Source organism: Eptesicus fuscus, chromosome 16, assembly GCF_027574615.1.
Source record: "Eptesicus fuscus isolate TK198812 chromosome 16, DD_ASM_mEF_20220401, whole genome shotgun sequence".
NCBI lineage: Eukaryota > Metazoa > Chordata > Mammalia > Chiroptera > Vespertilionidae > Eptesicus > Eptesicus fuscus.
In genome coordinates, this window is record NC_072488.1 from 53563786 (window position 1) to 53580146 (window position 16361).

General features: G+C 43.0%; 1 protein-coding gene across 1 annotated transcript; it reads right to left on the bottom strand.

Annotated features, from left to right (window-relative positions):
• Positions 1 to 3607: 3607 nt before the first annotated feature.
• LOC114227873 (rho guanine nucleotide exchange factor 7-like) lies at positions 3608 to 14798 on the bottom strand. Its single transcript, XM_028131819.2, has 3 exons — positions 14054 to 14798; positions 7672 to 7706; positions 3608 to 4349 (listed from the first exon to the last, which is right to left on the bottom strand). The coding sequence occupies exons 1-3, from the start codon at positions 14259 to 14261 to the stop codon at positions 3648 to 3650; spliced, it is 945 nt and encodes a 314-aa protein (XP_027987620.2). The 5' UTR covers positions 14262 to 14798; the 3' UTR covers positions 3608 to 3647.
• Positions 14799 to 16361: the final 1563 nt, after the last annotated feature.

The following is a 16361-nucleotide window of genomic DNA, read 5'->3' on the forward strand; positions in this document are numbered from 1 at the left end:
AAGAGGCTTCTTGCCAAGGAGTGACATTGGTGTTACATGAACTAGTAACGTACTATAAAGGTGCGCCTGCGCAGTGCGGACAGTACAGCTGCTGTGTCATTGCCTTTGCACATGTGTGTGGCAAATGGGCCTTTAACATCTGGCGTGCTCTGGCCAGGGTCCCCACAGCTGGACACAGAGAAATGGCCTCTGGATGTTGGTTGGGTGGATGGGTAGAGGAAAATAAGTTAACAATTGAATTGAAATAAATAATAAAGTGAGGCTATAAACTATCTCCTTCAAAGCTACATAGCTTCCAAATTGTTCCCTCCTTCGCCTGGTGCATGTGATGGTCTAATGTCCACCCTGTGATTCTGGAATGAGGCCACAGGACCATCAGCCATCACTGTGTCTTCCCGGAGATAGCCAATGGGCTCAGGACTATGGCCCCAGGCCCTGCCCCCTATTTCCACCCCAGGCCTGACTCCGTGTGGACTCTCCTCTCCCTCTCCTGCTGCTGCCACAGGACCACCCTTGCCCCTCTCCACCCTCAACTTCACCCCCATCAATCTACACTACATGGAGGACGTGAGGCCTCCAGGCTTCTGGAAATTCAACACCGCTGAGAAGTTCTTACAGCACCTGGTGATTCTAACTTCCCAGATGCATCCAGTGGAAATGCATGAAGGTCATCCAAATGCAAACAAGCAAAGGCTATTTACCCAGAAATCAATAAAAATATATTTTTTAAAGCATTTATTTAAGAAAAAAAGGATCTGTAGGCCAGAGATACTAGTAGTTTCAGGCAGCAACCTAAATTGTGGTCCAGAGGAGAACATGGGAAGGGAGACAGCTACCATCACTTGAGTAGTTAGTTGCCAAAGCAGGCAGAGGAGTGGGAAAGCTTTAGAGAGAGAAAAGGGGAAGCTTCAGGTGTGCCCTGGGGGGGAGGCTGCAGGCATGGGGAGCCTATAGGTGGGCTCACTGAAAGCAGGGCACCTTTGTGATTGGTTATGGCCACATACAGGCTTGCTGCTTGTGGCCCTAAATTGGAATCAAGGGGACAGAAATGGGAGAGGCTGTCCATTCTCAAGCAAGTCCTGGTCATTTTGTGTCAGTTGCTACAGGAGTTTGCTGCAGCAACTGACACAAAATGTTCCTGGAGTGGTTACTGCAGATAGTGGGTCAGAGTTCTGTTTTTAAAGATGGTCTGTCCATTGTCTGTTACTGCTAACCAAAATTAATTTTAGACTGTAATTAATAATTTTTTAAAAAAACATTTATTTAAGCCCTAGCAGGGTTGGCTCAGTGTATAGAGCGTCAGCCTGTGGACTCAGGGGTCCCAGGTTCGATTCCAGACAAGGGCATATGCCCAGGTTTCGGGCTCGGTACCCAGTAGGGGGCGTGCAGGAGGCAGCCAATCAATGATTCCCTCTCATCATTGATGTTTCTATCTCTCTCTTCCTCTCTGAAATCAGTAAAAATACATTTTTTAAAAAGCATTTATTTAAGAAAAAAGGATCTGGAGGCCAGAGATACTAGTAGATTCAGGCAGCAACCTAAATTGTGGTCCAGAGGAGAACAAGGAAAGGCAGGGTTTATCAAGGCAAAAAGCACAACGTGTAATTATTTCCTGCAAAAGAAGGGTTGCTGGCTGGGTAACAGGAGCCTGGTCAGTTTCAATATGCGAGGGGGTGAAAACTGCAAGGCGGGGGTTAGGGCCAGAGTCCAGGCAGCAGATGTGGTTCAGGATGTTTATGGCTGCAGACTTGAGCTGAGTTTAGCAACAGGTTAGCAACTTAATAGCAGCTCTGAGAACTGAGGCATTAGAAGTAGGAGGCCCCCGGCTTCCCAAATACCTCCCAACTTTATGTTACTCTGTCAGCAATGCCTGCTCCCTTTTACTTTTTCTCTGAAACACTTTTTGAAGCCAACTTCTCAGTCCTGTTTGACTGGGCAGATGAATCCATCCTCCTGACTTGGGTGTGGTGGGTCCCGAGGCAGAAGCTTTCCAGTGCCAATGCCCCAGTCTCCCCACTCAACGACCCCAGGGGCAGTCCTTCCTTTCCTCTCCTCCTCCCGTCTTCCTACATGACTTAGTAAAATATCGGATCCAGGGGAAGAAAAAATAATGCATTACACAAGCATCTCAGCCGTCACTCCATCAGGGGGAGGAGACAGTAAAAACACACGTGTCCTCACGTGACACTTCAATCAACAGTTACGGAAGGTTCTGGAAGAGAGCCCTCCCGGGTGGCAACAGAAAAACCGCCTGTCACAACGTGGTGGAGCGATCAGGTGATAAATGTTGTTCCTGAGTTAAAAATTGCTTAAATTTGTTTTTTACTGCTGGAGTCACGACAGTCTCTTCAATAAATGGTGCTGGGAAATTTGGTCAGATACATGCAAAAAAATGAAACTAGATCACCAACTTACACCGTACACAAAAACAAACTCAAAATGGTTAAAGGACTTAAATGTAAGACGGGAAACCATAAAAATCTTAGAAGACTCCATACGCAGCAAAATATCAGACATATGTCGTGGCAATATCTTTACCGACACAGCTCCTAGGGCAATGGAAACTAAGGAGAAAATAAGCAAATGGGACTACATCAAAATAAAAAGCTTCTGCACAGCAAAAGAAACCATCAACAAAACAACAAGAAAGCCCACTGCATGGGAGAACATATTTGCCAATGATATTTCCAATAAGGGTTTAATCTCCAAAATTTACAGGGAACTCATACAACTTAACAAAAGGAAGGTAAATAATTCAATCAAAAAATGGGCAAAGGACCTAAGTAGACACTTTTCAAAAGAGGACATACAGAAGGCTGAGAGACATATGAAAACATGCTCAAAGTCACTAATCATCTGAAAGATGCAAATCAAAACAACGAGATACCATCTCACACCTGTCAGAATGGCTATCATTAACAAATCAACAAATGACAAGTGCTAGCAAGGATGTGGAGAAAAAGGAATCTTTGTGCACTGCTGGTAGGAATGCAGACTGCTGCAGCCACTGTGGAGAACAGTATGGAGTTTCCTCAAAAGTTAAAAATGGAACTCCCATTTGACCCAGTAATCCCACTTCTAGGACTATATCCCAAGAAACCAGAAACATCAATCAGAAAGGATATGTGCACCCCTATGTTCATAGCAGCACAATTTACCATAGCTAAGATTTGGAAACAGCCTAAGTGCCCATCAGCAGATGAGTGGATTAAAAAACTGTGGTACATCTACACAATGGAATATTACACTGCAGTAAAAAAGAAGGAACTTTTACCATTTGCAACAGCATGGATGGAACTGGAGAGCATTATGCTAAGTGAAATAAGCCAATCAGAGAAAGATAAATATCACATGATCTCACTCATATGTGAGATATAATGATCAACATAAACTGATGAACAAAAATGGATCCAGAGACAAGGTGGCACTGAGCAGACGGTCCAATCTCGGGGAGAAGGCAGGGGAGGGGGGTTAGAGATCAACCAAAGGACTTGTATGCATGCATAATAGCATGATCAATGGACACAGACACTGGGGTGGTGAGGGCTTACCCTCAGGGGTGGGAATTGGGGGGTGGTTAATCGGGGGGAAAGAAAGAGACATGTAATACTTTAAACAATTTGTTTTTTACTGTAATGTCTTATGCATCACTGGCTGGGGTCGAGGGGCCACCAGCTTGGTCTCATCGCTGGTCTTCCGGAAGGAATGAAGGACGTTAGGCTGGTCTCATAGCAAACAGGATTCGTGTTCTTCAAAATCATTCTCACCAGCTTTATCAGGTCTTTGAGGGCTCTCTGTACTTCCTCCAGAGATTTTATTACTTTTTCATTATAAGCTATGATGACTTCCAGAATCTGCGTGTCTCCTTCCAAAACATCTGTGCTTTTCCTTGGCTCCAGCTCTCCGTCCAACTGCTTCTGTTCGGGTCTACACTGAGGTAGCAGCTTGTTCGTGGTCTTGCAACTCTGACCCAGATCCTCCTTGTAGCAGGAAGGAACTGACAGCTGGAAAGGAGGTGCAGGTCGAAAAGAGCTTAGACCCGATGCCTTGGGCGTGGGGGTCTTTGGAGGCTCCAGGGGCCCCCCTGTGATGCTGTCCAGTGTGCTATGGTAAGGGTGGGGCACCATTGGGTAGGTGGGTGTCAGCTGCCTCGGCTTGCTGTCTTCATGCTTGCCAAATGGGGTGATCCAATAAGATGGCACAGATATGACTTCCCTTGTTTTTTTTAGGTTTTCAAAAAATTCATGGATGGCCTGCTCATCGATGCATGTCTGGCTGTCGGCATGCTTGCTGGATGGGGGGCTCTCTGATGTTTCCAGTGCATGCCTGTCGTGCTCACTGTTCTTAGTCTACACAAGGTAAGAAAGGGGATACTTAGTAGACTTAAGGTTCAATGGCAAAGACTAGAAAAATAATTATATCTAGAAGCCTAACAAGTCACAACACAAGCTGTACTACCAAAGGTCAAGTGATCTTGTTGAAGTTCTGCCCCCACCCATTGTGCCTACTGCCTCATTGTAACCCATTAAGAAATAAAGTTGAAGTTTAGTTTTTTCTCTCCCACTTTTTCACAGGACAAGTTTTGGATATTATAATTTTAATGACCCTAATTAACTTAAAAATTTACAACACTTCATGCTTGAATGAAAACTGCTCCATCCATGTTGCACATAAATGGGGCACAAGGCAGGGTGTGTGGTTTTAATAGAATTCTTAATCAAGGCTTTAGGGGGGAAAATGCTAAGTATAAGAGTAACAAAATATATTCTCTGAATTAATATTATCCTGTATAATAAAGAGGTAATATGCAAATTGACCCTCATGCCCTCGCACAAGATGGCCACTCCCATGTGCTCAAAGATGGGCGCCCCCATGTGGTCAAAGATGGCCACCACAAGATGGCCGGCAGGGGAGAGTAGTTGTGGGCAATCAGGCCAGCAGGAATCACCGGGAATGAGCAGGACTTGTATTAACATGAGGGCAGTTAGGGGTGACCAGGCCGGCAGGGGGGGGCAGTTAGGGGTGACTGGGCTGGCAGGGGAGGGCAGTTGGGGGGGACCAGGCCTGCAGGGGAAGGCCATTGTGGGGGACCAGGCCTTCAGGGGAGGGCCATTGGTGGTGACCGGGCCGGCAGGGGAGGGCAGTTAGGGGCAACCAGGCCAGTAGGGGAGGGCAGTTGGGGGTTACTGGGCTGGCAGAGGAGGGCAGTTGGGCACAATCGGTCCAGCAAGGGAGGGCAGTTGGGGGCAATTGGGCCAGGAGGGGAGCAGTTAGGCGTCGATCAGGCTGGCAGGGGAGTGGTTAGGGGGTGATCAGGCTGGGAGGCAGAAGCCATTAGGGGCAATCAGGCAGGCAGGCAGGCAGGCGAGCAGTTGGGAGCCAGCAGTCCCAGATTGTGAGAGGGATATTCCAGATTGGAGAGGATGAAGGCTGGGCTGAGGGACACACACACACACACACACACACACACACACACAGTGCACGAATTTCATGCACCGGGCCTCTAGTTAATTATATTAAATTAAGACTTTAAACTTCTATTTACACTTTACATATATGTTCCAAATGTGTGTTAAACATGGAGGACTGACCACAAACCCATTTCCTCTCCTCTTCCTTTTAGAAATACCTCATTAGAATTAAAGACAAATAGAAGGTAACTCACGATACAGGATAAACAGGGGATGATGTTTAGTATTTGAAAGCTGACAACTAGATAAAGGAGTGGTCATTACCTGGCAGAACACAGGAAGCACAACCTTGGTGCCCACAAAGAGTGGCAGGGAGGGGAAGAAGAAAGTCAGTTTATCTGACAGAACCAAGGCCGGTTCAGAAATCAGAGGCTTGGCCCCAAACCCTTGCAGTGATGCCTGTCAGTTAATACAAGTCCTGCTCATTCCCGGTGATTCCAATTAGGGACGGTCAGGGACCATTACACATCTAAGGAAAGCCAACTACTAAGGGATCAAAACAGGAAGGATACCATTAATGGGAGTGATGAAATTCAGAAGCAAAAGAAAACTTTAAAAAATTATTCTTAACCTCAGAAAGACAAAATATTGTATTCGGGAAATAGCCAAATACAAGAAGAATGAGAGAGTATAAAAGAACTCTCTAAATTAAAAGGATAGGCAAGACAAAGAATTCAATAGAAGGGTTGGAGCATAAGTCAAAATCTATAGAAAGTATAAAAAGACAAAATAAAAAAAACAGGAGGGGGGAATAATTAGAGATCCGTATAGGAACACTGGTCTGAAAATTCCAACTTCTGAGTATTGAGAATCACTAGGCGAATAAGTAGAAAAATAGCAAAAACAAACAAACAAAACAATTCACTGAAAGGAGAGAAGTTCTGCAGACTTGATGATCAAAATAAAATGAAAAGGTACATACCAAATTATATTATACAATTTTAAAACCTCAGCGATAGAGAAGGTGCGAAAAGCTTCCAGAGAGGAAAGGTCTGGGGTGAAAATCACAAAAATTGGTAATATACAATGCATCAGACAATGTCAACAGATTTAAGAGCAACACTGCAAATGAGCAAACAGAAATGTCTTAAACCCCCCAAAAAAGTAGTTTCAACCTAGAATCCTCTATTCTATAAAATAGGATCTATAAAAAGTTCTGCTTATGTCCCATTTCCCAGGGAAATGTGCTCCAGTAAAGAAGGGAGTATAACAAGACAGAAGGAAACACAGAATCGAGTGCATAGGAGAGCAGTTCTGTGAGATCCCAGATGACTTCAAGGAGATATGCCAGGAAAACAGGCACAGAGCAGGCCTGGGGAAAACCAGTCTGTAATAGAGGAGGATAACAAAGACTGGGAAGGTTGTTTCCAAGAAAATTTGAAATAGATGCGTTTAGTAGATGGAAATTTTTTGATAGGCATGTGACAAATGTCACAACATTTGAAGAAAAAATAGCTATTCGAAACAAGAAAGTGCATATAGTCAGGAAATTACACACACACACATAAAGAATTGCTAAATATTAAATTAATATAGCATAAATGTAGTATTTTTGTCTAATAGTCATAAACACTTTTGTTTGATTACTAGATTGTTAGGCACAAAAATTTGTTTTTAAAGCAGGAAGACCAGCCTACTGGTTATGCAAGATCATGTTGGCTAGAAAAATGAGGATTAAATCATCCTGGAGAAGTGTAGAAGTGCTAGGTTTTAGCAACATTTGAGAAAAAGAATGAAGGTTATATAAGGAAGAGGCACAGCCACATGACTATATGGCTCACCAGAGAAAAGTATTTGCACAGTCATAGGAATGTAACATGATTCTGACTCAATAAAATTGTGCTACCTGTTGAGGGAACAGGAGGGAAGACCAAGGTGGAGTGAGAAAGCTAAGTTTTCACCTGCTAGGACGTGAAGTCAATAGACAGTGCTGAAAATCAAGTTAGCTAGTATACTTTTGTTAAAAAATAAAATTTAAAAATTAAGGAAAAACATGTTACTGAAATTTAACCTGAGTGTCAAAAACCTTTTAAAAATGGGCCTTACTAAGCCAAAGACATTCCTGAAGACATATATTTGAACATTTGAAAGAAGAGATTTAGGAAATGAAAATAAGAGGTCCATTATATTTTTTAGGAATCATGGCAGACAGCTTTTAAACCAAACCATTAATTTCTTAACTTTTCAACTGTTTACATACATGAATTACACCATCGGTCTTCCTCTTCTCTTGCTCTAAGAATAGAAAAGAATTAACTGATTAATTCTGATACAAATGACATAGAAAAAGAAACCTTGCTGACTATCTGAAAGATTGATTACTAACATCCAAAATGAGATAAAATTTTATTCCACTTCTATAATATCCAACAACAATGACCATTTAAATTACCTGGAAAGATGGTACCCTATAAAGTAAGATCTAAAAACTTAGTTTTACTTTTTGACCAAAGAGATATTCTCTATTCGGTACAAATGAAAGAATATCCACGTTCAGAGGAAAATGGCAAAGCACATTAGACCAGGTGAGGAACTTACCTAATAGAAAAGCTTACCTCTTGCATATCAGGACCTCAGTAGTTGTGTCTAATCCTACATTTGTACCCACCTCCCTTGAATCACAGCGACTAAAAGGTGACAGCTCTCAGAACCAGCTTCTGGCCAGGCAGTAATCCCTGGATGCACCAGCATCCCTGGCCACATCCTTAACTACTTATTGGTACTCAACTAAAATACCTTACTACAAAAATAACTGGGTTTCTACTCCACTGAAAAGTAACCTATTTAAATTTGAATTTAAACAGAGTGTGACAACATATCTACATATAACCTTTGAACATATCTACAGCACACAAAACATTTTGCTCTCACAAAGGCTAGGAGAAGAAGAAAAGAGTGTCCAGGACTGTACTTTGTTCCCCATACTCCTATAATGTGGGCCGGGCCTCCTGGGCACACATAAGCAAAATGACAACTGCGTGGGAGAACAGATTTGCCAATGTTGCATCTGATAATGGTTTAATTTCCAAAATATATAAGGAACTCATACAACTTAACAAAGGGCTTTCTAATTTAATTCCATTGTGATCAGATATGATTCTGTGTATAGTTTTAGTCCTTTTGAATTGTTGAAGATTGTTTTACAGTTTACACTGTTGCTCACATCTTCCAGACTTTATTTTCTGTCTTCTTGTATCAATTATTGGTGATGTGCTATAATATACTCAAATAAAACTGTAGATTGTATATTTCTTCATTTAATTTTTTTGTTTCAGAGCTAACCCAATCCCTATCCCTATCCCCTGTTCAACTCTAAACCTAACCCTAGAAATAGCCTTAAACTTATCAATAACTTTATAACTAACCCTAATCATAGCCCTAGGCTTAATCATTGCCCTATATCTTCCACATCTCTGAACCTTTTTCTAACCCTAGACCCTAAACCTAGTCATAACCCTAGCCATAATCATAATCCCAACCCTAACCCTAACCCTAAATCTAACTCATGTCTTCAGGATAAATCCCTTGAAGTGGGATTTCTTGATGAATGCATCAGCAATTTTTGTGAGGTTATGCCAATGTTCCCTTCATAGAGTCTAACCATTTTTCATTTCCCCAGCAATATATGAAGGTAACTGTTTCTTCACAACCTTACCAAAAAATTCTGTCAAGTTTATGGATCTTCACCCAACAGGAAAAAAAAAATAGTTATATATATATTTCAGAGAGGAAGAGAGAGGGAAAGATAGAAACATCAATAATGAGGGAGAATTATTGATTTAATAAAATCAGTCATTGCTTGGTTTGATCCCTGCAACTCAGTCAAGTGCTCTGACTGAGAATTAAACCGAGACATCCTGGTTCATAGGTCAATGCTCCCCTGTCCAGGGCATTCTTGGCTTTAAATGAAAGTCACCAGAGCAAACTCATTGAAATACATCAACTTGTTTATTAAATTCATACTTTTTTATGACTTCCACTTTTATTCTTATTTGTTATAATGAATTTATAGGACTGAGAGGTAGGTGTTGCTTCTGAGTTGTGTGCAATAATTTTGAATGGAAATCATCAAAACTGGAGTAAGTTAAGATGGGAACACTTCATGGAGAAACCACAAACTATGAGCTGCATTCTAGAGAGTTGTGCAAGCACCACAGCAACTGAATTTGGCCGGCTTGTCACCTACACTTCAGTCTCTTCTGTCAGTAGCTGAGTTACACAGTCATTTCATCAGCAATGTAGGGGGAGTATACATGGGCCTCATTTGTAATTAGAAGGGTCAAATGATATACACATTAAAGTGAGTTGTAAATCTTAAAAGAATTTCATAAAGGACCCATTTTGGTCTCTAACTAGGGGCCAGTGCACGAAATTCATGCAAGAGTAGGCCTTCCTTCCCCCGGCTGCCAGCACCGGCTTCCCTCTGGCACCCAGGATCTGGGCTTCCCTCCGGCCACTGGCAGGCACCTGGGACCCAGGCTTCCCTTGCAGCCCCGGATTTGTCTGGAAGGTCAACCGGAAGAATGTCTGGTCTAATTAGCATATTATGCTTTTATTATTATAGATTATTATATATACTACCCATTTACTCACAGGCTGACCATTGAGCACCAAGCAGAGCACAAGTTTTTACACATAATTATTTGCTTTTTGTGTAAAGCTACAATTCATGAATTCATATAATTTGCTCATTTTTTGTACAATATTTGAATATTGAACTTCCCAATTACAAAGCCATGTTCACCATCTGGGTAAATCCATAGCTCAATTAATATAACTTTTAATACAATGAAGAGCTTAATAATATTAAAGTATAAATAAAATAAAAACTATAGGACATTTCAACTATGAAATAAAATATGGCATTAGTTTTTTTTTTTTCAAAAACATTTTTATTGATTTATTGAGAGAGAGAGAGAAAGAGAGAGAGAGAGAGAGAGAAACATCAATAAGAGAGAAATATCCACCAGCTGCCTCCAGCACACTGCCTACTGGATGGAGCCTGCAAGCCAGGCATGTTGCCTTGACCAGGAATTAAAGCAGCGACCTCTCAGTGCACACAATGATGCTCAACCAACTAAGCCACACAGGCCAGGGCTAATCTGGCATTTAAGTGAAACCAATGGACAAATGGGGTTTTAACATCTTTATCACAGAATGTTTTCTACTTCAAAGAACACAGTGTTCTTTAGCCACATTGTTACCCAGAATTCCTTTATTTTTTTTAGGCTTTTTTAAAAATTTAATAAATCTTTATTGTTCAGATTATTACAATTGTTTCTCCTTTTTCCTCCCATAGCTCCCCTCCACCTGGTTCCCACCCCACCCTCTGCCCTTACCTCCCCCCCACTGTCCTCATCCATAGGTGTATGATTTTTGTCCAGTCTCTTCCCACACCCCCCACACCCCTTTCCCCCTGAGAGTTGTCAGTCCACTCCCTTTCTATGCCCCTGATTCTATTATATTCACCAGTTTATTCTGTTCCTCAGATTTTTAATTCACTTGATTTTTAGATACACTTGTTCATAGATATGTATTTGTTGTTCATAATTTTTATCTTTACTTTTTTCTTCTTCTTCCTCTTCTTAAAGAATACCTTTCAGCATTTCATATAATACTGGTTTGGTGGTGATGAACTCCTTTAGCTTTTTCTTATCTGTGAAGCTCTTTATCTGACCTTCAATTCTGAATGATAGCTTTGCTGGGTAGAGTAATCTTGGTTGTAGGTTCTTGCTATTCATCACTTTGAATATTTCTTGCCACTCCCGTCTGGCCTGCATAGTTTCTATTGAGAAATCAGCAGACAATCGTATGGGTGCTCCCTTGTAGGTAACTAACTGTTTTTCTCTTGCTGCTTGTAAGATTCTCTCTTTGTCTTTTGCTCTTGGCATTTTAATTATGATGTGTCTTGGTGTGGTCCTCTTTGGATTCCTTTTGTTTGGGGTTCTGTGTGCTTCCTGGACTTGTAAGTCTATTTCTTTCACCAGGTGGGGGAAGTTTTCAGTCATTATTTCTTCCAATAGGTTTTCAGTATCTTGCTCTCTCTCTTCTTCTGGCACCCCCATAATTCTGATATTGGTATGCTAGAAGTTGTCCCAGAGGCTTCTTACACTCTCTTCAAATTTTTGGATTCTTTTTGCTTTTTGCTTTTCCGGTTGAGTGTTTTTTGCTTCTTTGTATTTCAAATCTTTGACTTGATTCTTGCGTTCCTCTAGTCTGCTGTTGGGTCTCTGTATAATATTTTTTATTTCAGTCAGTGTATGTTTAATTTCTAGTTGGTCTTTTTTCATATCCTCGAGGGTCTCACTAAATTTATCGGCCTTTTCTAGAAAATTCTTGAAAACCTTATAACCATGGTTTTGAACTCTATATCCAGTCATTTGTTTTCCTCCATTTATTTTGTTTGTGATCTGTTTCTTTGTTTCCACATTTTCGCTGCTTCCCTGAGTTGGTAGGGTAGCTTTGTGTGCTAGGTGTCCTATATGGCCCAATGGGTAGGCCTCCCCAGTTACCTGAGGTGGACACTCTTGGTGCACCCCTTTTGTGGACTGTGTGTACAGCCTTATTGTAGTTAAGTCTTGATTGTTGTTGGTATCACTGGGAGGAATTGACCTCCAGGCCAGTTGGCTATGAGGATCAGCTGTGTCTACACCGGGAGAACTTCTGTGCTGGACACAGCCTTATGAGACAAGACTTGCAAAATTGCAAAAGCCTCTGTGCTCAGCTTGGATGGGGCGGAGTCTCAGGGCTGAGCAGACAGTCTTGGCTTCCCGTCAGCCCTGCCCTATGAGGCCCCTGGGTCTCAGTGTCCCTCAGTAATCGCTGCAAGCACCTCTGAGAGAAAGCCGCCCTCGAGTTTCGCCTACTGCCAGACAGTCCAGTTTCTCCCCCAATGAATCTGGATTCCCAGATTCTCGCCCAGAACTGGAGTTCAGTGCAGTCGGGAGCTTCTGGTTCCCTCCCGCTTGAGAAAGCCAGCGGCACACTCAGCAGTCAGTCCTCCCTGCGCACACTTGCGCATGCGCCTCCAGACCTCTGCCTTTTGTGGCTCCCCTGAGTTTCCGCATGACAGTCCAGATTCCCCACATAAGAGCCTGGGTCCCCAGGCGCTCGCCCGGAACTGGGGTTCAGTGCAGTCGGAACTGGGATTCAGTGCTGTCGGGAGCTTCCGACTCCCTCCCACCAGAGAAAGCCAGCCAGGCACTCAGCAGCCCTTCCTCTCTGCGTGTGTCTCCGTACTTCAGCCCTTTGCAGCTCCTCTGATTCTCCGTGAGCTTTTCTCTTTCCTTCTAGCTTTCCTGTGGTTCTGAATGATGTCTGTTCTGTCTTTTAGTTGTAGTTTTGAAATTGTTGTGCAAGGCAGCAGTTTAGGTGCTTACCTATGCCGCCATCTTAGTTTCTCCTTAGGTTTTTAATGCTGTTTGTAAAACCTCTAAACTCCAGAATTACTTTAAATCAACCATTTCTCTCTTTTCCCTCTCTCCTTCCTCTTCCCTGCCCTCCCCTTCCCTTCCCCCCACCATTTTAGTCCTTAGAACTTTCACCTCAACAGTCTGAAGGTTGAACAGGATTCTATTGGCAGGAGGGGAGGGGGCACAGGGATCCATGGAGACAAGCATTCTTGTCCAGGATCTGGCATCTTAAAGCCCAAAACTTTATATTACAAATAATATTTGTTTGTCTTTAATTTTTTTAAACTATTAACCAACAAACAGTCTCATGAACCACCAACCTCCTTTAGAAGAGGGAAGTCTGTTAAGTCACTAAATTAGGACAGCCATTTGTGTAAAAGTGGTGGTTTTGAAGTAATCAGAATGCCATGGGTCCTCCTTTGGGTAAAAATATTAACAAACAAACAAAAACTATTCTCTGCAGCGCTGGCAGTAACAGTTCACACTGTTCACTTATTGTATGTTTTTCTCCCCACAATTTTCTTTCCTTCTGCGTTCAAATTATAGTTGGAAGAAATAAGGCAGCTTCTATCTGGGAAACTAAAAACAGCTCACTTAACACCATATAACATTCCCATGTCCGTCTCTATTTTGAATTCAAAGAACAAATTCAAAATTCTTTGCATGTGAAATGTCCTGAGTATCAACTACCTTAACTAGTGGGAGCAAGGGTACCACCAAGCTCTTACCTGGTTCCTTCACGCAGGTACCATCGGGATAGGTAAGAATGAACAAACAAAATGGATACTCAATGTTAGGGTATTAAAGTTTTCATTGAGAAAGGAAGAAACTATACCCAAAAGTCTTTGCAAAGTCTCATGAAGACTAACTAGAGCTCTAAACAAGAATGGCTGAGGCCTGGGGTGTCTCAGACAAGTTTGAAAAATTAAAATAGGGAAAAACCTGGGCATGCAGATAGTACAGAAAGAAAGACACAGGCTAGATGCCATGGGGAAAGAATAAGGGTTGGGGGTGCCAGGCGCAGCCAGCCTTGGTCCCTGGTGTCCAGCCCTAAAAATGTCAGCTCCAGGCAAGAAGGAGCCTGAGGCTCTAGATCTCTCCCAGGGAACCCGGGGAACAAGAAAATCCAGAGGTCCGCCTGAGAGTGGACAGTACCCACCACCTCCTTACCTTTGGGCATCTTTGGTTCAACGATGTGCTGCAGGCCTGGTAGCTCACTGCCTCCCCCACCCAACTCGGTTGATGGTGCTCCTGCCACCATGTTTCCAGGCGTCTCCTCAGAAACTTCAGGCTTGTCGTCTGGCTCTGCTGGTCCTGGGCTCCCGCCCAGCTTGGGGCTGGGAATGGGACTGAGGCAAGAGCTCAGTGTGTTCCCCATGGTGTGCCTCCACTTCTCGCTTCTTCACCACATTTACTTGTCCCCCCAACTACCCTGATTTCAGCAGTCCGGCCCTCCAAACAATGACACGGCTGGTGGGAGTAGCCCTGGGGCCGCACCCTTCAAGTAAGCTCAAACTGACTCCCTGAATTCCCTGGATGCTGGGCACAGGGCCCCCCTTCCCCCGCAAACCTCCCTCTGCTGCCCTGCTACTGCTTGAGTTGACTAGTCTGTGAGGGTGGCAACCAGCCAAACTTATGTAAAAGGGGTGGGAAAGACCAGCGCTGAGAACTCCAACCGCTTCAGGAAGAGATCACCGCCAAAGCTCCTGCTGCTTCTGCAGCCGCCTCTCAACTGAAGACCATTCTGCTGGCGGGCGCCACCAACCAGAACATCTCCTCTCCAGTTTTAAGGCCGGCTGGTTGCTCCCCCTTTCTCCTCTCTTATGTCTGATTTCTACTTCTGTCTTACACCCAAGTCACCAATCTTTGGCTCCATCCGCCCCAACTCAAGCCTTGCTGATACCAACTGCCAACTCATTCCAACTGCCAACTGCCAATATTCCACTTCACTCTCCTTTCTTGCTCTCTCTCCCTCCTTGCTTTTTCTCACCCTCTCTCTATCCCCCACTTCCTCATCCCTAGGGAATGGAAAAATGAAAGCCTCCTCTGATATCTGCAAATAAAAGGTCAGGGAAGGGGACAATCTCTATTAATCAAACATGGGAACAAAGTTAGTGGTTACTCCAGCCAATTTGGAAACCTCCTGCCTTCCTATCAAATCACAGGTTATGGCTGCATAAGCAATAATATAGTTCAGTGTTGGCCCAACTTGGACCAGCATGCTCCTCTCAGAAGGCTTTTGTTAGCTACCAACCCCTCTTATGTTACTGAGGGGTCCTCTCTTATGGAAAGAGCCCACATCAGTAACTTCCTCTAAGAATGCATGTGCTCATTTTTGCCTGTTACTTACTCTTTCCATGTCCTCACAGGCCCCTACCCAAGGCCTATTGACCCTACGAACATTTACTTGTCATTTTTCTCTAGCTGCCATTTGATTATTATTATTATTATTATTCATGGGAAACAAAAGATCAAACTGGCTTTCTTTCTCAAAGAACAATGAACCCATAAAACTGATTTTTAAAAATCACATGCATTAAGTAGGTGTGCCAGTTCAGCCCAGATTCTTGGGCTGATCCACTCACTTGACTACAGATGAGAATTGACATTAAAAATTCAGGAAGCGGCACATCTATACGCTGGATGCTCCACACGCAAATGCTCAGGGCCTACGAAGAGTAACAACAGTAGGGACATTGGCATGGGTCCTCACTGACAAAAGGGCTTCAATGCCACCAGATTATACCGATGTTTACAGAGAACTGTTGGCAGGTTTGAACAAAGATGATATCACTGTCCAATCAAGTCAATACTTATTATCTCCTTACTGGGCCATATCTGTCATAATCTATGAACCAACATTTTTAACAAATCCTCTGATAACTCCCTCATCATCTTGGAAAGAGGTGATTACATTAAACTAAATGTGTGTGTGTGTGTGTGTGTGTGTGTGTGTGTGCGCGCGCGCACTTGTGAGTTTAATTGTTTATTTCTTAAATATTGACATTTAAAAAATATCAAGTAGCCAGACCAGCATGGCTCAGTGGTTGAGCATCAACTAGGAACCAGAAGATCAGATTTTGATTCCTTATCAGGACTCATACATGGGTTGGTTGGGGGATCCATCCCCAGTAGGGGTGGGCAGCCAATCGATGATTCTCTCTCATCATTGATGTTTCTATCTCTTTCTCCCTCTCTTCTCTGAAATCAACAAAAATTTATATTTAAGAAAAATAAATAAATTATATTAAATAAAAAATAAAATATATCAAAGGGCCCTGGCTGCTGTAGCTCAGTTGGTTGAGTGGTGTCTCATGCACCGAAAGGTCGCCAGTTCAATTCCCTGTCAGGGCACACACCCAGTTTCAGTTTTATCCTGATCGGGATACTTCTCTCTCTCTCTCTCCCCTCTCCCTTCTTCTCTCTCTAAAAATCAACAAAAACAGCCCAGCCAGTGTGGCTTCGTGGTTGAGCATCG